Raw genomic sequence first — 24,000 nt, 5'->3', positions numbered from 1 at the left:
GCTGGATTACCCAAATCTGGGGACGATCATAATTACTGAATCAATAGTGTAATTAATGTGACCATTAGGCTGCTATAAATGTTATCGCAGGCGGGATCAGACAGCTCAGCAATCAATACTGTAATTAAACCTCTCCATCACCGCTCCCGGAAGAGCCGGGCCAGGGGCGTGCGCGTACGTGCACGCGCCGGCCGGTGTGTGTGCGCGCCGCCTCGCCCGCGAGGACCTCCTGACCCCCCGGTTTTAACGGCCCCCCGACTTCTCCCGGGACTCACGGCCCATTATTCCTCCATCTAATTACCCAGGCGTTCCACTCGGCTCGGCAGCGGACCTTTGTGCACGTGGGCCTCGTGCGGTTCGGTGTGTGTGTGTGTGTGTGTGTGTGTGTGTGTGTGTGTGTGTGTGTGTGTGTGTGTGTGTGTGTGTGTGTGGTTGCAGCTAAGTGGACGAGGGTTCTCACCACCCAACGGGATGGGGGCGGAGCCAGACCCATGTGACATCAGCAAAGAGGCGGGGTTTACCTCGACAGGTAACCTTTCACTGTTATCGGAGCGTGGAGGAGGAAGATGGAGAACCTGGAACCCGTGCAGGGGAACTGGAGAACGTGCAGAAGAACCCGATCCAGATGTATCTCAGCTCCAGCTTTGGTTCCTGCAGCTGTGAGATGTTCATCATCCATAATTCAACACTTACATCATTTATAGAAAACCTAGACGGGACCCTTTCGGGACCGCCGGGTGGCCCCGCCCCCTCGACCACGATGACCCGCCCCTTTAACCGGCACACTGGTGGACGTAGAGCAGTGTGTTAGTGTGTGTGTGTGTGTGTGTGTGTGTGTGTGTGTGTGTGTGTGTTACGAGAGGCACTCAGACTTGAAGATGGGAGTGGAGACAAAGCAAACTTGAAGAGGAAGATGAGTGCGAGGCCGCGGGGGCGTGAAGAAAGGCCCAGCTGTGTCTACATGGAGTGCACGTGGAAGCGTGCACGTGGGCGCTTACATAAGCCCCTCGTGCACGGCGGGCAGGCCGCAGCTGCGCCGCATCTGACGACAAACGCTGGACGTCGCACCTTTTATTTATTCATCGGCGAGCACGTGCACGCGCATGTGCGCACGGGGGGCATGTAAAATTCATGGTATCAAATGGACCCTGGCGCGCTGTGGGGCCGCCGTGCACGAGGACCGCAGGGAGGGGGCGGAGTCAGTCAGGACGCCGACCCCATGGGTCCAGCAGCCCTGGGCGGAGTCACATGTCCATATAAGGCAAAGGTCACATGTCCATATAAGGCAAAGGTCACATGTCCATATAAGGCAAAGGTCACATGTCCATATAAGGCAAAGGTCGCGGTCGTCCTTCTGCGTCGGACGAACGAACCGAACCCTGGATCTGCTTCTCCACGGAGGGCCGGCAGAAGAAAAGGCTGATTGCAGCAAAGGAGAACAAGCTTCTGCACCTGTAACACTGGTGTGCATGGCTTTGGAACCAGAAGCAGGAGTTTCTGTGGCCTCACCTGAGCTGGAATCAGAAGTTGGGATTGTAAAACAGAAGACGTCCGTTTGTCCGACACTTGGTGTTTGTTTAAAACCCCTGCAATGAAAGGCATGACTTCTCCTGGCACTCTTTGTTTTGGCCCATCAGGGCAGCCACAAGACTCGAGGGCTTTCCAAACATGCCGAACCTCTGTTTTCTTTCCTTTGGTGGTGCTAAGAATGTTTTCCCATTGGAGGAGGGTTTTGATGGCACACGTATTGATTGGCGATCGTTGGTTTTCATTAGAGCCTCGCACCCAAGAAGGGCGGCTTGTCAGCGATTCCTTCCTGGTGGATTGGATACGGACGCTGCTTAGCTGTGGGTGTTCTTTCAGGCTAGCCTGGTTGTCCAACACTGATTGAGCCAAAAGGGGTTTTCTTTCCCTTCATAGAAGAGACCAGATACTGCAGTGCACCATCCATCCATCCATCCATCTTCTGGTACCTCATCCAGCCCAGAAGAGCGGTGGCTCCACCCTGCACCCGTCCTGGATCACCTTCTCGCCCTCTCCGTTGGAGAGCCAGGACACCTTGCAGGGGAAACTCCTTTCGGCCCAGGCAGCAAAGGAAGTATCCCCATGGAGGATGCTCTCTGCCGGGCCGAACCGACCCTTGAACCCCGACCTTGTGTTTACCCCAAAATCCCCCTGACGGGAGACGCGCACGGCTTCCTGAAATCATAATGTCACGTCCCTACTCGTATCAATGGATCCCATTCAAATTAGCGGCGCAGCAGTAAGTAGTTCCAGCTCTTGTGATGTGCCCATTGTGGCCATCACCATGGCAACTCAGTGTTTTTCATTGGTTTTCCATTGGTGCCTGGACTGCAGAATGGAAAGACTTATGAATAGTAACACTAAGTACTGCCTTTAGTCGTATTACTAGGCGGTTGTGCTTCACACACGATGATACTCCTAAAAGATACTTCTCTGTAGTATTTCACCGCAGCTGTGCATGTGTATATTTTGAAGTACAGGCGTATTCTGTGAATTTAAGTCCTGTTTCCTGTCTTTTAGGCCCGCCGTCGCCACCCAGAGACCTGGTCTACACCTTGAAGCAGTCCACGCTGATCCTGGAGTGGGGGGCGCCGTCCGACACGGGGGGCCGGGTGGACCTGACCTACAGCGTGGGCTGCCGGCGCTGCGACGGGGCGCAGTGCGAGCCGTGCGGCCCCAGCATCGGCTTCGTGCCCCAGCAGGTCGGCCTGACGGAGAGGACGGTGACGGTGGTCAACCTCCTCCCCAACACCAACTACACCTTCACCGTGGAGGCCCTGAACGGCGTCTCCGAGCTCCTGCCCAACAAGAGGTTCTACACGCTGGTCAACATGTCCACAAGCGTGCCGGGTGAGTTCGGCTCTCATGGTCGGCGGCGGCGGCGACGCACGCGCAGATGCATTTCTAGAAGAACCGCATGGAGAGCATCTCCTTGTGGTCTTGCTCTGTCTGGCGCAAGAGAGTCAGAGTGTTTGTGTAGACCCTGACCGCAACAATGGCGCCCACACATCGCTAATTGCTAAATCACAGCCCTGCACGTGGACTCGGGTGCTCCTGAGGTCCGGCGTGCGTGAAGGTCGTTCTGGAAACGTCGCCACATTTTGCCAGATTGTGCGATCCTCAACCTGAGCGCTTCGGTTGATCTCGCCCCCCCCCCCCCCCCGTGAGCCGGAGATCAGCGTCTTCCCTTCAGCCTCCTCGGCTCTCCGGGGGGATTTAGCTCCCCGGAATCCCTGGCGCCGAGGTCAGTGAATGCAACACATCAAAAAGACTTCAGCTACTCTTTTCTTTCCCCTCCCGACATGATTCTTTCATCTCTCCCGCCTCCGGTCTGAGACCGCAGTCGCCACGGTGTTTGATTTGGAGGTTATTGTGGGGTGTCGGTGATGCCTTGTCCTGCAGACCGTGCCTTGTATGCTTGGACAAGGGGTTAGTGGAGTGTGCTCGCAGGGGTTTTTAGGACTTTCTGTGTCAGGGAGGGTTTATGCTGACATTTGGTGTGTGTGTGTGTGTGTGTGTGTGTGTGTGTGTGTGTGTGTGTGTCGGGGCAGCTGGAGCACTGCAAAGTAGTGCGGGATTTGGAAATGTGCCTTCGCAGAGCCTTCAGGATATAGCTGGATCGCAGCGTCGGGGGAGGAGAAAGGCTGCAAAGGTTACGCTTGTTTCTTCCATCGGCGGTTGTTTGTTCTTTCCTGGAAGCAAAAAAAGGAAAAGCAAAAAGATATCGGATATCAGAACGCCGTCCGTCTCCGAGATGATAACCACCATCGCCACGGCAACATCAGACTTTCAACAGAGCAGTTTTACTCGCGCTATAATTCTGCGACACTCTACAACAATGCGATGCTTATATGCGGTAACACCTGGGTCAGCACACAGCTCGCACAAGTGTGTGTGTGTGTGTGTGTGTGTGTGTGTGTGTGTGTGTCCATTTATATTGCGCTATCATCACCTTTACACCGCTCCGTGTCCACCAGTTCACACACTCACACACCGATGGCTGCAGAGCCGTCATTCAAGGCAAATGTCACGTCTATTGGAGCTTGTTTGCTTTGTGTGAGGTGACTTCCTGCTCTTCCATCCGAATACACACTCTGGATGGTCATTTTGTCACACGCACACACACACACACACACACACACACACACACACACACACACACACACACACACACACACACACGCTGCTAACACTGCTAGCCCCACCGGCTGCACAGGTGATGCAAAATTCCCCAACATGAAGCGAGTGACTGTCGGCAGAAGTAAGACTTCACATTATGGAAACTCACTAACCTTTTGTTCGCGGCAGAGATCTGGACACACACACACACACACACATACACACACACACACAAACTCATCATCTCCAATGCTGTGCACATTTTTAACCTCCCCCTTACCTTTGTATCCCAATCTCATCTTTTTTTTTTTTTACCCTCTATTTCCTGCCCCTCTTCGCCCCCCCATCAATTCACTATTCTTAGATGGCAATTTCATCCTGCGCTCCGGCCGCCTCTCCAGCCGCCACTTCCTCGCCGGCCCTCCTCCTCTTAATCACCCCCCCGCCCCGCAGCACTTCCTCCGGCGCTGGAATGTGTTTCTTTTCCCGGGCGTTGTAAGCGCGTTAGCAGGATTTGGGCCGGCGGGATCGGAGCTGCTGAAAGGCGGCGTGGGGGAGTGTTTACGGCGGCGGAAGAAACCCAACACACACGTGTGCGCCAACACGCCAGGGGTAAATTTACATCTAATAAAACTCCCTCCGTTTTTTATTCTCCTCGCGTGGATGAAGGGAATCCACCTCCCGACATCAGGATACAAATTGAATTATTTAAGCCGTCGCTGCAAACGAGTCGCACCGCGTTCACACTGGATTTCCCCCCAAACGGTCGGGGGTTTATCAGGGCTCTCCAGGCCACCGGGAGGCGGGGGGGGGGCAAGGGGGGGGGGGGGAGGGGGGGCGTCAAGGATGGATGGATGGATAAAAAAAGGAAGGGGGGGGGTAGAAATGGCGGTGGAGTTGCGTGAGTAGATGGGGGCATAAGCCGGGTAAATGGGGATCAGTTTTGCCCAGGGGCTCACAGGGCCCCTTATCCAACTGTGGATTAGTGTGTGTGTGTGTGTGTGTGTGTGTGTGTGTGTGTGTGTGTGTGTGTGTGTGTGTGTGTGTGTGTGTACCATGCAATGCATGTATGACGGCGGTAGCATGCGTGCGCCCAATAGCGTGCCGTAAACTCTCACCGCCGGTTCACGCCTGATTAGCGCGCTAGCAAAGAGGCGGCAATGACATCTATTCCCCGGCCAAGTGTGTGTGTGTGTGTGTGTGTGTGTGTGCGTGTGTGTGTGTGTGTGTGTGTGTGTGTGTGTGTGTGTGTGCAGCCTTGTCCCCTAGTGGTTCCTCCAAAGCCCTTTAGTGGAGGCGGCGGAGAAGAGAGGGAGGCGGCGGAGGTGCGGGTCAGGGCGGAGGAAGGATTGGCATTTCAATATCCTGAGAGGATTAGCAGCCGGGCTTCAGATGGACACATGAAGGCAGAGGTGGAGAGAGGGATGGAGATAGAAGTGGGGCGGAGGAGGAGGAGCAGGAGGAGGAGGAGGAGGGGGGGGGGTTCACCTCGGAAATCATGGAGATTTCACCAAATGACACCCGGAATGGTTGCGTCCAACTTTAGCAGTAACGGCGAGGAGGCGAGGACACCCGACGCCCCGGCAGGAAGAGGCGGCGGCGGCGGAGGAAGCGACCGCTCAGGAGCCAGTGGACGGAAGCCGGATCTGCGGGACGGCCTTCTGCCTCCAGCGGTCGGGCCCGAGGGCCGGGAGCCACGAATCAGCGGTTGCTATTAACAATAGCGCTAACAGCTACATACTATTAGCTGACTTTATACAACAGGAGCTTTGAATATTCATGAAAGTCTTAACGATGGTGGACGCCGAGCAAAACCCTGCGGAAGAACAAGGCACGCCTCCTGGGAACCTGACCAATGAGAGCCCAGGGAGAAGATGTGAGGTGACCATCATGAATGCGGGATGAGCCTATAGCAGCGTAGGTGGTGCTAGGCTAACGCTAACTAGTTTAGAATCTACTTATTTTATGTTTACAGTCCAACGCTAGGTGCCGCGGCGGCACAGCGGCTAGCATAGCGGCTAGCGCTCCCCCCTACCGGCGTGGACTTTTCTGTGTGGAGTCCAGGTTCCTCCCACGATCCGAAACCATGAAGGAGGTTCAGAGGAGATGCTGCATCGGCCGGACGCCTGAATGAGAGGGCGCCGGTTGCCTCGATGCGGCGCCGCGATCCATCGGTCCAGGCTGGACGCCGCCTCTCGTCCAATGAGAGGAGAGCCTCTGCGGCCGAGCGCCCGTTGGTCGGGAAAAGTGGCGTTAAGCTAACGGGTAGCGTTCGGCGGCGGTCGACTGCTGGATCTTCAAACTGAAATCAGGAGGAGGAGGAGGAAGTTCTGGAGGGACCGGCCGAGCCGAAGCCGTCACTCCGTCTCGGACTTTTAACGATTTTCCCGATCAGCCTGACTGACACCCGACGCCGGGTTTCAAACCCGAGTCAGCGAGCGGTTCGCTAGGAAGCGGGAGAATAACCGTCAGCTTCTGTTTTTTTAAATTTTTTTTTATTTGTCTTCCCTCCGAGCCGTCAGAACAAACCTCCTCTCCGTCATCAGGTTTCCTCCAGCGCCTCCCCGTGCACGTGGATCCTGGTGGATCCTCCCTAATTAGAAGTGATGGGAAGGTGAAGCTCCAGCAGGCACCAAATGAATGGAGTCATCAAGCTACTTTCCAGGACCGAAGACCGGCCACTTAAGACGCTTTGTCACCCCGTGATGGGAATTTTAATTGCCTTCCTCTCCGCTTCTAATTGGAGTCCATGAAGAGCCCCGTGTGCACGGCATGCGCGTGCACGTCACACTTGTGCACGGCCCTTGCCGGAACAGGAGCGTTCACTTGGAGGCAGAAACAAAAACATAAAATGAGAAAAGTTAAATCTTTGATAAAATAAGCTGATATAAGTTAAAATGAGACCAGTTAGATCCGGGATAAGTTAAAACTGAGATCAGTTCAAACTTAGATAAGTTCAATTCTAAGTCAAACGGAGATAAGTTGTAACTTATATCTGAGATAAATGAAAATTGAGAAAAGTTAAACTGAGATAAGGTAAACTTAGATAAGTAACATTGAGATAAGTTAATCTGAGATACGTCTGGATTCAGTGACACCTCAGCCCCGGGGGTTCCCGGTGGGTTCCTGGTGGTTCCTTGCAGGTTCCTGGTGGTTCCTTGCGGGTTCCATAGCCTCCGACGTTCCCTCTGGCGGCCATCTTTGAAATGGCGAGCCGCGCCGATCGTCTTGAACTCCTGAGATTCTCTTCCCCCCCGACCCCTCGCCACCTCCTGCCCTGCTGACATTTAATCTCATCGTCACGCAGGCGTTCGGTATCTGTCTGCCTGGCAGATGTCCTTCGCCTCCTGCCCGTGCAACACACACACACACACACACACACACACACACACACACACACACGTGTGGTGGAAGAAGTGTGTGCAATGTATAATCTGGTGGTTTAGATGGAAATGTCCAGGTGTACACCTCAGTCCGCTGTGTGTGTGTGTGTGTGTGTGTGTGTGTGTGTGTGTGTGTGTGTTTCCTCCCCGCAGACTGATTTGAATGATAATAACCAGAGATAATGCCTGTCTCAGACGGCATCTGCTCACCTGTCCTCCTCGTCCAGCCTTCCTTTTGTCCTCCTCCCTCTCCCCGCCTGTGGATGCAGCCAAACTTGGTCCGAGATGTCAAACGGAAGTCTGCGGTCCAACCGGGTCTAATTAGACGGCGCCGCGGCGACGGCGAGCGTGTTGCCAGGTGACGCCGCCATTCCCCGTCTTTCACTGATAAAAGGGAAAGAGAGGCGGTCGCCGTGGCGGCGGCCGCTCCTAAAAAAAAACAGGACATAATGAGACGCGTCGGCTCGCGACATCAACGTGTTTTCAAATGAACTGTAACCGGTTTGGCTGCAGATGGTGACCTTTCTCTCAAGGTCGCGGTGGATGAATCTGACCTCCTGAGCGTCCCTCAGGAACGGTTCATTTTTGACCTTCCATCAACCAGAAGGTTGAGGATTCCCGTGGAATCCACGGTTCTCCCACCGCCGCTGGTGAGAAGATCTGAGGTGGCACCGCAGCTCCACCGCGGTCCAGCAGGAGAGCGCCTGGAGCTACACCAACTTTCACTTTCACTTCCGGGTGACGGAAAGTGACTTTAGTCCAGGTGGAGTTCTGTATACCTGCGTGTTTCTGCGGCCCATAATGTTTACGGGCGCCGGCAACCATGATGATGATGATGGGGAAGGTGATGATGATGTCTGAGGCGGCGTGTCTTCAAGAAGAGCGTCCGTCGCTTCGTCCGCCCGGCGATTTGTGTCTGCGTGGCGAGGCTCCGGAAAACACCTGCTGTGTGCTTCCACGCCGGCTTAGTCCCCCGAGGCCATTACTCCCTATATTACAAGCAAAAATCACTGTGTGTGTGTGTGTGTGTGTGTGTGTGTGTGTGTGTGTGTGTGTGTGTGTCAAAACGAGTGCAAAAGCAATTTCAGCCAGCAGCCGGCATCAATTCCTTCCTCTAAAATATAGAGCTACGGCTGATATTACCCCACAATTTCTGGCATGCGCAAGCTTTTGTTGTGTGTGTGTGCAGGTGTGTGTGTGTGTGTGTGTGTGTGTGTGTTTGTGCTCGATGCCGTTTTGCATAAACAGAGCTTGGTTGCACAGCGAGCACGCTCTCCTCCGGGGTTTGAGCAGCAGGAGATACTCAAGTTGCGAGGAAACTCATGCAGGGGCTCCTGGGTCGATGATTCTGATTGGCTCCCTGAGGAGGTCCTTCAAAAAGATCTGACTTCAGCAACATCTGGGAGCCAAAGCTCTCCAGGCTTGGAGCTCTTCATCCTCCTCACACATCCAAGACCTCCCTCACTCACTCACATTCATTTAGAATTGCAGCTTTCACTTTCACGTTAACTTTCACGCTGCTTCTGGCTCCGCCTCCACGGGTCAGAGGGTCACTGACCTCATCCGATCCACACACACACACACACACACACACACACTGTGACTGATCCAGTTCCTCCCAGAGCAATGAATGGGATGCAAACCTGTCGGGTCGTTCTGTGCAAGGAAACGCTCCATTGAACATTGAACATCCCATAATAATCATCATCTGAATGAAAGCGTTGCATCTCCTCCGCCGCAGGTTTGATTCTCCAGAGACACTTTTCACTTCTTCATCCGCCTTTTTGAGTGACAGCCGTGTTCTGCCGCTTCGTTTAACATGACATAATTAACACTAAGCCAGAGTGGGCGGAGCCTGTCGCCCCGGGCGACGGCGCCCGTCTGCTTTGACGCTCGGTTTCATCGGACCGTGTTCTGCTGGTCCTGCTTGGGGGCTCCTGGACCCAGTCAGAGAGATCTGGGTGCCGACCGGAGGGCTTGAAGATGGTGGTGAGAAGTTGGGGTTCTTCTGGCAAGTCCATCAGTCCATACCTGTTTTGGTCCACGGTTGGTTGCAGGCGGACGGAAGGTACGGGCAGTGAACCGTCGGTCCACTGCGAACTCCTAATGTCTTTTTCTTCCAAACTCCTCTCCAGCGCCGTCTCTGATCAGCGAGCTGAGGGCGGAGAAGATCGAGGAGAAGAGCATCACGCTGGCGTGGCGCGAACCGGCTTCCCCCAATAGCAGCCGGACAGAGTACGAGGTCAAGTACTACGAGAAGGTCAGTACAGGTGCCGGAAACATCCTGTCTCTAAGTCGCTTCTGTTGTCCTTTCCATCTCTGGTCGTCCGGTTGCCAGGTCACCTGTTCAGTCATTTGCATCTTTGGTCTAAGTCACTTCTGGAGCCACTTACATCTCCAGTCAGCATATCCCTGTTTCCGGGTCACTGTATCATCTCTTTTTGCCTCTGCCATCAGAGAGTACAGTCGTGATGTTCCCTCTGTCACAGTGGTCCTCTTCCCCTGTTCCCTCTCTTACTACGAATCCCCCCATTCCCTCCCCGACAGTGTCACCCTCCTTGTACCTTCTCTCAGAGTGGTTCCCTCCTTGTACCCTTTCTCGCAGTTTCCCCTTCCTTGTACCCCCTTTCACTGTGGCTCCTTCCCTCTAGCCTTTCTTGCGGGGGCTTCCTTCTTTTCCCTCTCTTGCAGTGGTTCTTTCCTTGTACCCTCTCTTGCAGTTTCCCCTTACTTGTATCATCTCTCATAGTGTCACCTTCCTTGTCCCCTCTCTCACAGTGACTTCCTTCTTTTACCATCTCTCGCAGTGGCTCCTTCCTTGTCCCCTCTCTCACAGAGGTTCCCTCCTTGTACCCTTTCTCGCTGTTGCCCCTTCCTTCTAGCCTCTCTTGCAGGGGCGTCCTTCTTGTACCCTCTCTTGCAGTGGTTCCGTCCTTGTACCCTTTCTCCCAGTGGCTCCTTCCTTGTACTTTCTCTCCCAGTGGCTTCCTCCTTGTACCCTCTCTTGCAGTTTCCCCTTACTTGTATCATCTCTCACAGTGTCTCCTTCTTTATATCCTTTCTTGCATTGGCTCCTCCCTTGTACCCTCCCTCACAGTGGTTCCTTCTTTGTACCCTCTCTCACAGTTTCCCCTTACTTGTATCATCTCTTGCAGTCGCTCCTTCCTTGTCCCCTCTCTCGCAGTGGTTCCCTCCTTGTACTCTTTCTCGCAGTTGCCCCTTCCTTGTACCCCCTCTCACAGTGGCTCCTTCCTTCTAGCCTCTCTTGCAGTGGTTTCCTCCTTGTACCCTTTCTCCCAGTGGCTCCTTCCTTGTACCTTCTCTCGCAGTGGTTCCTTCCTTGTACCCTCTCTCGCAGTTTCCCCTTACTTGTATCATCTCTCACAGTGTCTCCTTCTTTAGATCCTTTCTTGCAATGGCTCCTTCCTTGTATCATCTCTTGCAGTCGTTCCTTCCTTGTCCCCTCTCTCGCAGTGGTTCCCCTCCACATTCCCTCTCTCAGCAGTCCCCCTTTCCATTCTTAACGAACGATTTAGCATGTATACTCAGTACGGTGTCTGTTTTATCCCCCAATTGCCCGGAGCTGGCAGGTGGAGGGAAACCCCAGCATTTTGCTTTCTATTTTGTCTTTCATGGATTAGAGGCTAAATCTCATGTGCTTTATCAAACACATTTGGCCAGAGAATCAAGTCCGAACCTCCAGCCGGCCCACCTGGACCCCCACCCAACAGTCACAACTGTAAATCTGTCACGCACGTAAACGCCAGCTGTCTTGGCCTCTCCGACGCGTAGTTTGGCGCCGGCTCTTTGAATCAGGCTTTTATTTTGCGAACGGTCGGAAGAGACGGGGCCTTCTGATTGGTCGAGGGGAAGTTGAGCGAGCGCGAGGGGAAGGCGACTCCAATAATAAAGGTCTCCAGTGGGTTCTCGACACGTTCTCCACCTTCTTCCCAAAAACTTCCAAAACCACGTGGCTGTTTCATGGCCGGCTCGTGGAGGCATCTCACGCCCTCCTCCTCTCTGACCCCTCAGGAGCAGAAGGACCAGAGCTACTCCACCGTGAAGTCGGCCTCCACCCGGATCTGCATCAACAACCTCAAACCGGGAACCACCTACGTCTTCCTCATCCGTCCCTTCTCCACCCCGGCTCCCCCGTCCTCCCTGTCCTCGCCTCCGTTCTCCTCCTCGCCCTCTTCTTCTGCCTTTCCCTCCTCGTCCTCCTCGTCCTCCTCATCATCTCCTCCGCCCGTCGACTACGGCGCCTTCAGCGCCCCTCTGGAGCTGCAGACACTTGGCGAGCGTGAGTACATGTGGAGGAGGAGGAGGAGGAGGAGGAGGCTGAGAAGTGTCCGTCTGAGATGATGCGTGAAGAAGCCGAGCTGCGCTGGTTGACGTGACGTCCCGTTGGTTCCTCCTCAGTGGCGCTGGCGTCCAGCGAGCAGAACCCGGTGGTCATCATCGTGGTGGTGTCGGTGGCCGCCCTGGCCATGCTGCTCTCCATGGGGGTGGGGCTGCTCGTCTGGAGGAGGTGGGCGCACACACACACACACAAACACACACACACACACACGTTTCGTATCAATACGCCAAACACAGGTGTGTGTCATGGACTCGATCCGCCATAATCCAGATGACAGTCATCCAGTGACCTGTAGAACCTCAGCTAGACCTCCACCCAACCCCCCGCCGCCCCCCTTTGGTATCTCAACGACATTGAGATGATCTGATGTCCTGAAGGCTCCTCCCGATGTTCTCCTCTGCTGGGTCTCCATCTTCATCCTCTCATCTTCTCCACCTGCCTGGGTTCTCCAGGTCTCCACCTCCAGTCCAGACACACTCAGCAGCTCCGCTGAAGACTCTGTGAAGGAGAGAGAGTCCTTGGATGATTGACAGCTGACCCGTCCAGCCCCCCCCCCCCCACACACACACACACACACAGACAGACACACACACACATACACACACACACACACCTTCCTGGTTATGCACGGGATGTTAATGAGCAGGCAACACTTAAAGAGCCTCCCCCCCGAACACACACACACACACACGCACACTCACACACACACACACACACGCATACAGACACACACACACACGCATACAGACACACACACACACACACACATCAACTCATCTCTCCATGTCATCTCAGGCATTTCACCGCCTCTTTTATTGACTGTTACCAGAGTGTATCCAGCCATATATTTGCATGTTTTATTCAGCTGAGCACACAAAGGGGGGAGGCAGTGTGTGTGTGGGTGTGTGTGTGTGTGGGTGTCTGTGTGTGTGTGTGTGTGTGCAAATGTGTGTGTGTGTGTGTGGGGGGGGTTGCTGGAGTACATTTCTGTTTGCCGCTCCAACCACTTTGCTCTTTGACTCCTGTCCAATTCTATAATCTGCCAGCTCGCCTCTCGCTCTCACACACACTCACAGACACACACACACGGACTTTGATATGAAACCTCAGGAAGAGAAAACAATCAAACCCCCCCAAACAGGGATCGGTATCCAGATGGATCTCGGCTCGGAGGAGCGGCGCCGTCCCGCCTTTGTGCGGCGCCGCCCGTCCGATGATAACTCTCCGCTCTTATTTCCACCGCGCCTCCCATTGAAAGCGGCCGCCATTGTTCGTCCACGCCATTATCTTGCTCCTCGCGTTTTGTGTGGAGACAAAGGGGGCAGCGGCGTGATGCCTCAATTTTCATACTCCTCTTATTGTAGCGGCGGCGGTGGCGGCGGCGGCGGCCCAGCCGGGGCTGTGGATGGGAGGGGGGCTCGGATACCGATCGGCCCGCGAACCTCAGCTCAGGCAGGACGGCGGCGTGGCCTGGCGCAGATAGCGCCCTGCCTGTTATACAACTGTACCTTGTCCTTAAAAGTACACATTAGCATTAGCCGGTACAGTACTTGTACTCAAGAGGTACTCAGAGTACCCTGTGTTCTGTGCACATGTACACTTACCTGCACAGGTGACGGAAACGCGCGACACGGTTAGCACAGGTGTTGAGTTAGCAGGGGTACCACAGACGCTAGGAAAGCAGGGTTAGCACAGGTTTCAGGTGAGCAGAGTTAGCATAGGTGTAGAATAGCACGGGCGTCTGGTAGGCAGGGTCTGCACAGGCAAAGGGATAGCAGGGTTAGCACAGACTTAAGGTAGGTAAAGTTAGCACAAGCGTAGCAGGGTTAGCATGTGTCAAGTTAGAACAGAAATCTGGGCTACGGGTTAACTGGAGGTGTCAGGTTGGCAGGATTAGACCAGGTGTCTGGATAGCAAGGTTAGCACAGGCCTCTAGTTAGCAGGGTTAGCGTAGGTGGATGGTCAGCGCAGGCGTCGGGATAGTGGGGTTTTGCATAGGTGTTAGCAAGGTTAGCATAGATATCAGGTGAGCACAGGTGCAGGATTAGCAGGGTTAGCTCAAGTGTAGTAGTAACGAGCTTTATGTGAGCTAACATTTGAGCCTGATCCGATCCGTGGATTTGTTCTCAAGGCAAATTGTAAATTGGAACTGCGGTTCTGCGACGGCGCTGGATGAGAGTGTTTTTGGATCTGCATGTTCCTCATGCATGTTCAGAAGCAGCCCACCAGGGTTCTGTCTGTGGGTTCTTTCCATGTTGCCTGGGTTCTCCTGCATGGCTTCTCTCCATGTCCTCCTGCTTGACTGGTGTCCATGTTCTCCACCTGGGTTCTTTCCAGGTTCTCCTCCTTCCTCCCGTCGTCCGAAACCGGCTCTAAATTGCCCGTCGGTGCGAGCGAGAGGAAGCGCGATCGGATGATTGACGGCGGGCCCGACCGTGGTTAAGCCCCGCCTCCGACCCCGAGATTAGCCCCTATGCTAACCCTGCTAACCCCGCCCCTCCGCCGCCCCGCGCGCAGATCGAGACCGAACGCTCCCTCCGTCGACGTCCGCCCGAACCCCTCACCTCCTCCTCCTGCCGGCACCGACCTGGAATTTGAAACTACTTCCTGTTTGTTTGTTGCTGGAGGATCTGACCGGCGCCTCCCTGTTGTCTCCTCAGCAGCGTCTGCTCAGGCTCCTCCTCCAATGTAGCTCCTGCTAGCGTGGTGCTGCTCTCGACCTCCTTCTCCACTCTTCCTCCTCCTCCTCCTCTCCTCTCTCCTCTTCCTCCCTTCACACAGCTGATGCCCAGGTACACTGGCATGTCTGCACTTAATTACCCCATTTAATTCCATCCCCCATCTTCTACAGCCTCTTTATTAGCGTCCCTTCCAACCTTTCCTTGTCTCTTCTTCCATTGAACTCCAAAAATTGATTTAAAAAAATCCCATTACAGCAGAACCTCGGTTTACGGATTTGATTTGTCCGTTTGCAAACCGAAACGTTCGCGAACCGAATCCGTGTTTCCCGTTGAGATCGGCGTAAACCCGGCCGATCCGCCCCGAACACACCCTGCACTCTTTGAAACTTTTTACGGGTTTATTTTTTGGCAAAAGCACAGAAAGGAATCAAAGTTGTCCTGAATTATTACTGTGTTTCTGGTGTTCTTTCTCTTCTCGCCGGCACGTGTACTCGGTATCTCCTTCGCTAAATCAGCAAATCAAAGCCTCCTGGCATAGGAGACCCTCGCTAACGCTAACGCTAATGCTAACGCTATCTCCAGCAAGCTGTCTCAATAAAATAGAATAAGATATCTAAAATCTGAGAGTATAAAAAGCCTAAAAGTATTCTAAAATGTCTTTACCTCATGAATCTGTCATTCATCCAAACTAACGGTCCTTCGTTAATGTTGTCGTTAGCCACCTCGGCCGCCTTGAGCTCCTCTTAGTCCTTCAGGATGTTTCAGACGGTTGTCTTAGCCGTCGTGCTTGGCGAGATCTGTAACACCAACACCGCTCCCACCTTTAGCTGTTACCTCCTTCTCCAGATCCACCGTCGTTCTAAACTTCTTCTTAACACCGCTAGAAATAGTGCTAACTTTTTGGGAGCCATATTGAGGCTAGCTTACTAAGAAGAAGGACGTAAACAACGCAGAGTAGCAATGCCTGCTACGTTGCTACAACGCGACAAGATTTTCAAGAAATTCAAGATTTAGTGGAAAGCCGTTCATGGGCCGATCTGCTCTTAAACCCGGGTTCTACTGTATGTTCCGTTTGTCGCCCCTTGTAGCTTAGCATGTAGCCTAGCATGTTGTGTCGAGTCCACTTCCCGAAAGGAACCCTTGCGAGGTGTGTGAGTCGCAACCCCCCCCCCCCCCCCCCCCCCGAGGCTGCCGTGCACGAACCTGCACGTGTGTCCACACTCACTAGGGTTGTCCTCGTGCCTCCTCCTCCTCCTCCATGCTGATCCAACAAGCCCACGCTGAACCCTGCAGGTTTAGCAGAGATCACATCTAGAATGAAGATCCTACAGCCGCCTCCATCTCTGAGGACCGTGGATTTGTACTCCCACCCTCTTCCCCCTGCACCCCAACTCTCTTCCCCCCCTGCACCCCAACCCTCTTCCCCCTGCACCCCAACTCTCTTCCCCCCCTGCACCCCAACCCTCTTCCCCCTGCACCCCAACCCTCTTCCCCCTGCACCCCAACCCTCTTCCCCCTGCACCCTAACCCTCTTCCCCCTGCACCCCAACTCTCTTCCCCCCCTGCACCCCAACCCTCTTCCCCCTGCACCCCAACCCTCTTCCCCCCCTGCACCCCAACCCTCTTCCCCCCCTGCACCCCAACCCTCTTCCCCCTGCACCCCAACTCTCTTCCCCCCCTGCACCCCAACCCTCTTCCCCCTGCACCCCAACCCTCTTCCCCCTGCACCCCAACCCTCTTCCCCCCTGCACCCCAACCCTCTTCCCCCCCTGCACCCCAACCCTCTTCCCCCTGCACCCCAACTCTCTTCCCCCCCTGCACCCCAACCCTCTTCCCCCCTGCACCCCAACCCTCTTCCCCCCCTGCACCCCAACCCTCTTCCCCCCCTGCACCCCAACCCTCTTCCCCCCTGCACCCCAACCCTCTTCCCCCCCTGCACCCCAACCCTCTTCCCCCCCTGCACCCCAACCCTCTTCCCCCTGCACCCCAACCCTCTTCCCCCCCTGCACCCCAACCCTCTTCCCCCTGCACCCCAACCCTCTTCCCCCCCTGCACCCCAACCCTCTTCCCCCCCTGCACCCCAACCCTCTTCCCCCTGCACCCCAACTCTCTTCCCCCCCTGCACCCCAACCCTCTTCCCCCTGCACCCCAACCCTCTTCCCCCTGCACCCCAACCCTCTTCCCCCCTGCACCCCAACCCTCTTCCCCCCCTGCACCCCAACCCTCTTCCCCCTGCACCCCAACTCTCTTCCCCCCCTGCACCCCAACCCTCTTCCCCCTGCACCCCAACCCTCTTCCCCCCTGCACCCCAACCCTCTTCCCCCCTGCACCCCAACCCTCCCCTCCATCCTCTGCGATTTGTTCCCCCCTTTGCCCTCGTCTTCTCGATTTGCTCCCTCACCTTTAATCCCCTTGCCGGTCTGTTGGATTTCCTGCCTCCTGGCACCGCCGTGCCCTCCATCTCCTCCACTTCCTCCTCCTCCACCTGCATCTCCACCTGCATCTCCACCTCCGCCTCCAACCACCTCCACCTCCCTTATCCATTAATTCTTGTCTGTCCTCGTCCGTCTGGTATCTCCTGTCCCGAGGATCTGCGCTGCATGCTGGTGTGTTTTGACAGACAGGGTCTCGACCTCGTCTCCAACCCTGCTGCTGCGCAGGCTGAGGGACACGTCAGCTCCGCCACCTCCACCCACCCCTGCACCGACACTCGCTGGGACACACACACACACACACACACACACACACACACACACACACACACACACACACCGAAACATCCCAGGCCACCCATTAAACGCACACCTGCAAGCATCGCACGCGCGCGCGCACACACACACGAGTCCAGTTGCACATGCAGGCCTGGAAAAGGAGTGTGACACGCACGCACACACACACACACACACAGAAACACACACCTGTGCATGCATGCACACACACACAGGCTTCACACCAGGCGTGTCCGTCAGCAGCGGCGCAGCGACTGCACGGAGCGCTGATTTGTCCTGACGTTCACATTAACACAAAGGTCCCTGAACAGACACAGCGTTGAACTCAAACAGAGAACACACACACACAGAGTAACACACACACACACACACACAGGTAGAGGAGAGTGGCACCCAAGGGTCCCTGCCGCCGCCGCCGCCACCTGTCAGTCACACTCTTGGGAAGCACGACATGACAATGCGGCTCGTACTGAGTGCACTCCGAGCCGGAGTCGCACGGACATGTCTGCCCATGATGATGTCACAACACGTGACGCCATGGCAACCCCCCCCCCCCCCCCCCCCCCACACACACAGAGTAAACACACTTCTAACACTGTGGGTTCTACCTGGATTAGCTGGATTAGGTGCCTGCTAACGTTTAGCCCCTGCTAATGGGGCTCCTGGACGTGGAGTGCGTGTGTGTGTGTGTGTGTGTGTGTGTGTGTGTGTGTGTGTGTGTGTGTGTGTGTGTGTGTGTGTGTGTGACCCAACCGGTCAGATCAGACAGGGTTTCCCACCTCTTTAGCGTCCTATCGCTGTCCTCCACCTCATCCCCCCCTGACCTGCATGCTGTGTTTTCCGTACCTTCTGACTGACCGCCCCTCTTGCTCCCTGCAGGCAGTGCGGCTACAGCAAGGCCTCCCAGGAGGGCGACGAGGAGCTCTACTTCCAGTGTAAGTGACAACGACCGCCATCAAGCTCCGTCCGACCTGTCGGCATGGCGACGTGGCGGCTAACGCACACTTAATGCGCATAGCGACACTTAATGCATTGATACTTAAATCTGAGTGCGTGCCAGGCCCGCATTCCATCAGGGCGTGTGTGTGTGTGTGAGTGTGTGTGTGTGTATGTGTGTGTGTGTGTTGAGGAGATGATGGTGGAGATGGATAGAGGGGGGGAGAAAAGATGGTTCCTCCGACACAGGACATGAATCGCAGTTGTTCACCGATATCTCAATAGGCTTTCTGTGGACAGTGACAGAATGAAAGTAGTTTGACATATCTCTTCTGTGTGTGTGTGTGTGTGTGTGTGTGTGTGTGTGTGTGTGTGTGTGTGTGTGTGTGTGCGAGCACTCATTTGCGCCGTTTAATCTCCCAGCATGCCGAGCCCTCTGGAGAGGTTTGGAGCACTATGTCTGATGAATAATGAGCCGAAGCAGCGCGGCTGGGAATTAAATCTGCCCAAACAAAGACACGGCAGCAGCTGACAAGCACGCAACACACACACACACACACACACACACACACACACACACACACACACACTTTGTTTGGCCCGCATTTCAAAAAAACCACACACACAGTTTTGTCGAATGCGGACACGCACAAATCGGCGTTTTGTGTTGCCTTCATCCAACACACACACACATACACACACACACACACACACACACACACACAGGCCGGAGACGGAGGAGGCTCCCTGGGCGCTGCAGGAGGTTTGGGTGGAGGAGACTTTTTTTTTTTTTTTCCTTCTTTCAACTCCTATCTGATCCTCCTGCCAGACTCTTCTGACACCACCCGGTGTATCAGGGAGGACGGAGATGGGAGTGTGTGTGTGTGTGTGTGTGTGTGTGTGTGTGTGTGTGTGTGTGTGTGTGTGTGTGTGTGTGTGTGTGTGTGAGAGTGAGCGGTGGGGGGTGCAGCATCTGCGAATAAATGAATGCATATGAGATGAGGATGCAGGGCGGGGGAAGCGAACGAGTGTATCAAGGACGCGGCGAGGAGGTTAAACAGGAGGGACTCCTCATTGACACGGCGTGGAACGTCCACGCCGCCGTGGAACGTCCACGCCGCCGTGGACGTGCGTGCGGCGCCTGACCTAGAAACACACAATGCAGTGAGTGGGAGGAGGAGGATGAAGCCTCATCTGAAATCTCCTCTAATAAGAGCAGCTTCAGATGTCAGACGTCTGGGGAAATCAGGATGAAGCGTTACCGTTTGTGGCCTTTTCTTTGTTTTTCCCGCCTGGGGGTGAAAATGGTGGCGGCGGCGGCAGCAGTGGCGTGCGGCGGTGGCGGCGAGCAGTCGCTCCATGGCTCCACGCCGCAGCCCAGTAGGACCACGCTTGGTACAACACTGTTAAGCTCCAACACTAATCAAAAAGAGCTAATGAAGCGAGCCTGTGTGTGTGTGTGTGTGTTTGTGTGGCCATTTTTCAGCCTGTATGTTTTATGACCCCCCCCCCCACACACACACACACACACACACACACACACTCACCAACACACTCCTGCGGCTTGAGGCGACACCAGCGTGCCTTCGATCAGCCGCTCGTCTCCGGCCCTGAATAGAAAAGGTTTCATTTGCCTCTCGATTGGACTTTTTTGGTCTGTGTGTGTGTGTGTGTGTGTGCGTGTGTGTGTGTGTGTGTGTGTGTTGGATCAATAAGCCGTTATGAGCCAGCCAGTATAGGATCCCTCAGGTCGATCCGGAGCTGTAATCACATTTCAAAGCACCTGTCTGGCTTTTGGGGAGAAAGAACCCGGCTATTTCCTGGAAGGTTATCCTCCGCGTGCGCTAACAAGGGTCAAAGGTCACCCCGTGGAGGACTGTACTCCATTAGCTAATGGTTATTGGCTAGCTGCTGGCGAGTTTATTTGCGAGTCGTTAGCGTTTGGTAAATACCACAGGGCACACACACACACACACACACACACACACACACACTCACACACACACACAGATAGGATCCTCACCAGCGGCTCACCTTCAGGTTCTGCACGACAGTTTAATGATTTAAAGACAGAAGACGAAGACGGCGTCGCTCGGAGTGACGAGGCCATTGGTCGGCGGAGACGGAGTACTTCTTAATTTACTCTAAAGTACTGCGACGCCACTCAGCGGGCCATTGTACTCCCAGAGGGATTAATCCTTCACGCGTATGGGTAGTTTAGATGATGAATGGATGATGTTTTGTGTGTGTGTGTGTGTGTGTGTGTGTGTGTGTGTGTGTGTGTATATATGTGTGTGTGTGTGTTTGTGGGGGCTGTCGGGGGGTGCTGATTGAGAACTAACAAGTACAATGAGTACAAATACTGCTGAAGGTTCTGCTGGTTCATCGTTTTCCTGTCTATTATTTCCTGTCCCAGTTTATAACAGGGGGATTAGATAGAATATGTGTGTGTGTGTGTGTGTGTGTGTGTGTGTGTGTGTGTGTGTGACTACACTCGAAACGTCCCTAAAGACAAAGATGTTTCACTGAAGTTCCCCAAGCTGGAGGTCGGCCTCTCTGGCTCCGCCCCCTGCCGCTCGCCTCGAATCTCTGCTGTGATTGGTCGATAATGGATGACACATACCTAGACGGCGCGTTGCGGTATTTGAGTTTTGTCCCGGTTTGTCCGGGTCAGTAGTGATGTTCTCAAAAGTGCATTGTGACTCTACCGCAGCGTTAAGTACTGTTCGCCCTGGCGAGGCCACAGCCAATCCCAGCTGAGGGGCGGGGTTTCACCAACGGCGGTCGACTGTCAATCACAGGTCTCGTTCACAACGGTGGGCGATTCGGTCTCCAATCGAGCAGGGTTCGATCGAGGGTTACGGGAGGAAGAAGAACCCGGGCGGGAGAACGCGGAGGGAATCCAGGCGTTCGGTGGAGATCATCTGAAGCGCGTCGTCCAATCGGCAGCCAGGCTTGGGTTTCAGCCGGATCGGGATTGGACGCGGGGAAGCGAAGATCAGATGAGTGGAGAGGCGGGGCGAGGGCGGTGGAGGCCAAGGGTGAAGGTCACCAAGGCTGCATTTGTAGTCCAGTTGTAGTCCAGTGTGAGGAGGCGGGGCAGCGGCGTCCCCGTGCTGACGCAGAATGGTATGTTCCAAACCTCCTCCCCCCCTGACGGGTCTCTTCTTGGTCCGTTCCAGTCAAGATCCCGACCCGCAGAACCTACATCGACCCGGAAACCTGCGAGGACCTGCTGCAGGCCGTGCACGCCTTCGCCAAGGAGCTGGACAACTCCAGCATCAAGATCGACAGGATCGTGCACACGGGTGAGGAAGGCGTGCACGTGGATACGGGACTAACATAGCATTAACGCGATAGTAGCAGGGTAGCAACGTAATGCTAACGCAGTAGCAACATGGCAGTACCGTGGGAACATACTTGTAATACTGTAGTACAGTAAACCCTTGTTTTTAGGGGGGCTACGTTCCAAAATAACCTGTGATAGACAAAATCCGAAACCTTTTTTTATTTTGTATTTACAATTATTATACAATTAAATACTCTATTATACATTGAAAAGAAAGAACAAACTATTTTACAGGCTCAGTCATTTGTTTCACAAATAAAAGTACTGTACTTTAGAAATGTTTTTTTCAACAAATAACTTCTGTACTGTACTGTCAAATAATAATTTTAATCATCAATGTGAACAGAAGGCTTCAAATGGCAGAGATTAGCTCCGCCCACCACGACCCGAGTCATTGGATTAAATGGGAGAAAATTAAAAATGATTATGAAAAAAACTGCAGACAGTTGCAACCCTTTTTGCATCCTTATTAAAACCTCTCGCTGCTGTCGTCCTTATGTTTTTTTCTTCCTTCTTTATGGAAGGAACGGAAGATTCATTCATTCCGTAATGCCGACCTACAGCCGCATAGCTTTTAGCTTCCCTCAGCATGTCCAGAAGTTTAACTTTATCTGCCATAGATAGCATCTTCCGCTGCCTTTTGGGCCCTGCAAGGTGCTTTTGTTTGTCAACATTATGCCTTTTAGAGAAACTCCAAATCGCGAGAGAATTTGCACGTACGTCATGTAAATTTGTCAAGCTGTTTTACGTACGTGTACATATTAAACTGCAACGTTATTGACGCACAGGTAGAGAAGAAGCGGAGTGACTTTTTAGCCAATCAGAATGCAGAACACAATGCACCATGCAAATCCAGGAAGTAGCGAAACCGTGAAAAGTAAACCGCGTTATAGCGAGGGATCACCGTACTATAACCTGTACAGTAATGTTGCTCTAACACGGGAGTAACATATGACTAAAATAGTAGTGACATAGCTGTAATGGGTAGTAATGTGGCAGTAACTAGGTCATAGTTTGGTAGCAACATAGTATGAACATAGATATACAATGAATGAAAGAACACTATTTGTGGCCAAACCCGTGCGCTGCAGTTTTGTCCGTTTCCACTCCACGGTGCTGCGAGATGTCTTCGTCAAACAGCAGGGGTCGTGACCTCTCGTCGCCCCCCTCTTCCCGCCCCCCTCCCCCCACAGGTGACTTCGGAGAGGTGTGCCGCGGCTGCCTGAAGCTGCCCAGTAAGAGGGAGCTGCCGGTGGCGGTGAAGACGCTGAGGGCGGGTTGGTCCGACAAGCAGCGCCGCGCCTTCCTCAGCGAGGCCGGCATCCTGGGCCAGTTCGACCACTCCAACATCATCCGCCTGGAGGGCGTCATCACCGGCGGTGAGGAGGGACCGGGTGGAGGACGGGGGGGGTTGGATCTGAAATTTATATCTAATAATGGAGGTAAATGGGAAATGCAGCCCCGGGGGGCTCGAGCCAGTGTCTGTCTGAGCCGCTCCCAAGCACAGATAAATACAAACGGAAGTTATTACTTTTGTACCGTACCGGTGGAGGCCCGGGAACTCAGGCTACTGTGGGTTGGAGTAGCAGAGGAGGAAGGCATGTTCAGAAGAGGAGAGGCAAGAGTCAGGGACTGAGAGGAGGGAGTTCAAATCTATGGACGCTGGGGAGAGTTGGATGATGCAGAGTGGGAAGGGGCATATTCACTGTGTCCAGGAGACCAAAAGCTAAGGTAGCAGAGGGAGCAAAGCTCAAAGCTGAGGTGCAGATTTGAGGCTGTGCTATCAGGGTACTGACAGGAAGAGAAATGAAGTGGGCGTTATCTTGAAGGAGGAGTTTGTTAGCAATGTTCTGGAGATCACGGCGTCACAGATAGAGTGATAGGCAGATTTGGCCTCCAGGAAAGGAACGCAGAGGGACAGATGGTGGTGGACTTTGCAAAAAGGATGGAAATGGCTGTAGTGGACACCTTTTTCCAGAAAAGACAGGAACATAGGGTAACTTATAAGAGTGAAGGTGGGAGCACGAAGACTACATCTTGTCCAGACGAGATAACCTGAAAAAGATCGGCGACTGCAAAGTAGCGGAAGGTGAGAGTGTAGCCAGACAGCATAGGATGGTGGTTTGCAGGATGACTCTGGTGACAAGGAAGATGAAGAGGAGCAACGCAGATCCAGAGGACAACGTGGGAGAAGCTGAAAAGGGAGGAGTGTTGTGTGGTTTTTGGGAGGAGTTGAGAAAGGCTCTGGGTGGTCAGGGAGAGCTTCCAGATGACTGGACAACTACAGCTAATGTGATCAGGGAGGTAGGAGTGTACTTGGTGTGTCGCCTCAAAATATGGGAGATAAGAGACTTGGTGATGGAACGAGGATGTGCAGGAGCATATGCAGAGATAGAGGTAGCAAAGAAGAATTAGGACA

At 54.1% G+C, this 24,000-nt stretch overlaps 1 protein-coding gene across 2 annotated transcripts in view; it reads left to right on the top strand.

Annotated features, from left to right (window-relative positions):
• The window catches only part of epha10 (EPH receptor A10), an 80,167-nt gene that overhangs the window by 46,995 nt on the left and 9,172 nt on the right, over positions 1-24,000 (top strand). Inside the window, exons 5-12 of one of the 2 annotated variants that reach the window (XM_086178183.1) lie at positions 2,545-2,874; positions 9,662-9,786; positions 11,559-11,826; positions 11,946-12,054; positions 14,547-14,678; positions 18,176-18,231; positions 21,415-21,540; positions 22,775-22,960. In XM_086178183.1, the coding sequence (XP_086034309.1) occupies positions 2,545-2,874; positions 9,662-9,786; positions 11,559-11,826; positions 11,946-12,054; positions 14,547-14,678; positions 18,176-18,231; positions 21,415-21,540; positions 22,775-22,960 (1,332 nt within the window). The remainder of the gene's footprint in view (positions 1-2,544; positions 2,875-9,661; positions 9,787-11,558; positions 11,827-11,945; positions 12,055-14,546; positions 14,679-18,175; positions 18,232-21,414; positions 21,541-22,774; positions 22,961-24,000) is intronic. The other variant, XM_086178182.1, reaches the window with a different exon arrangement.

This window comes from Fistularia commersonii, chromosome 30 (assembly GCF_037954325.1).
Source record: "Fistularia commersonii isolate RoL2024-O1a breed Wild chromosome 30, RoL_Fcom_v1.0, whole genome shotgun sequence".
Taxonomy (NCBI): Eukaryota; Metazoa; Chordata; class Actinopteri; order Syngnathiformes; family Fistulariidae; genus Fistularia; species Fistularia commersonii.
This window is presented reverse-complemented; position numbering and strand designations above follow the sequence as displayed.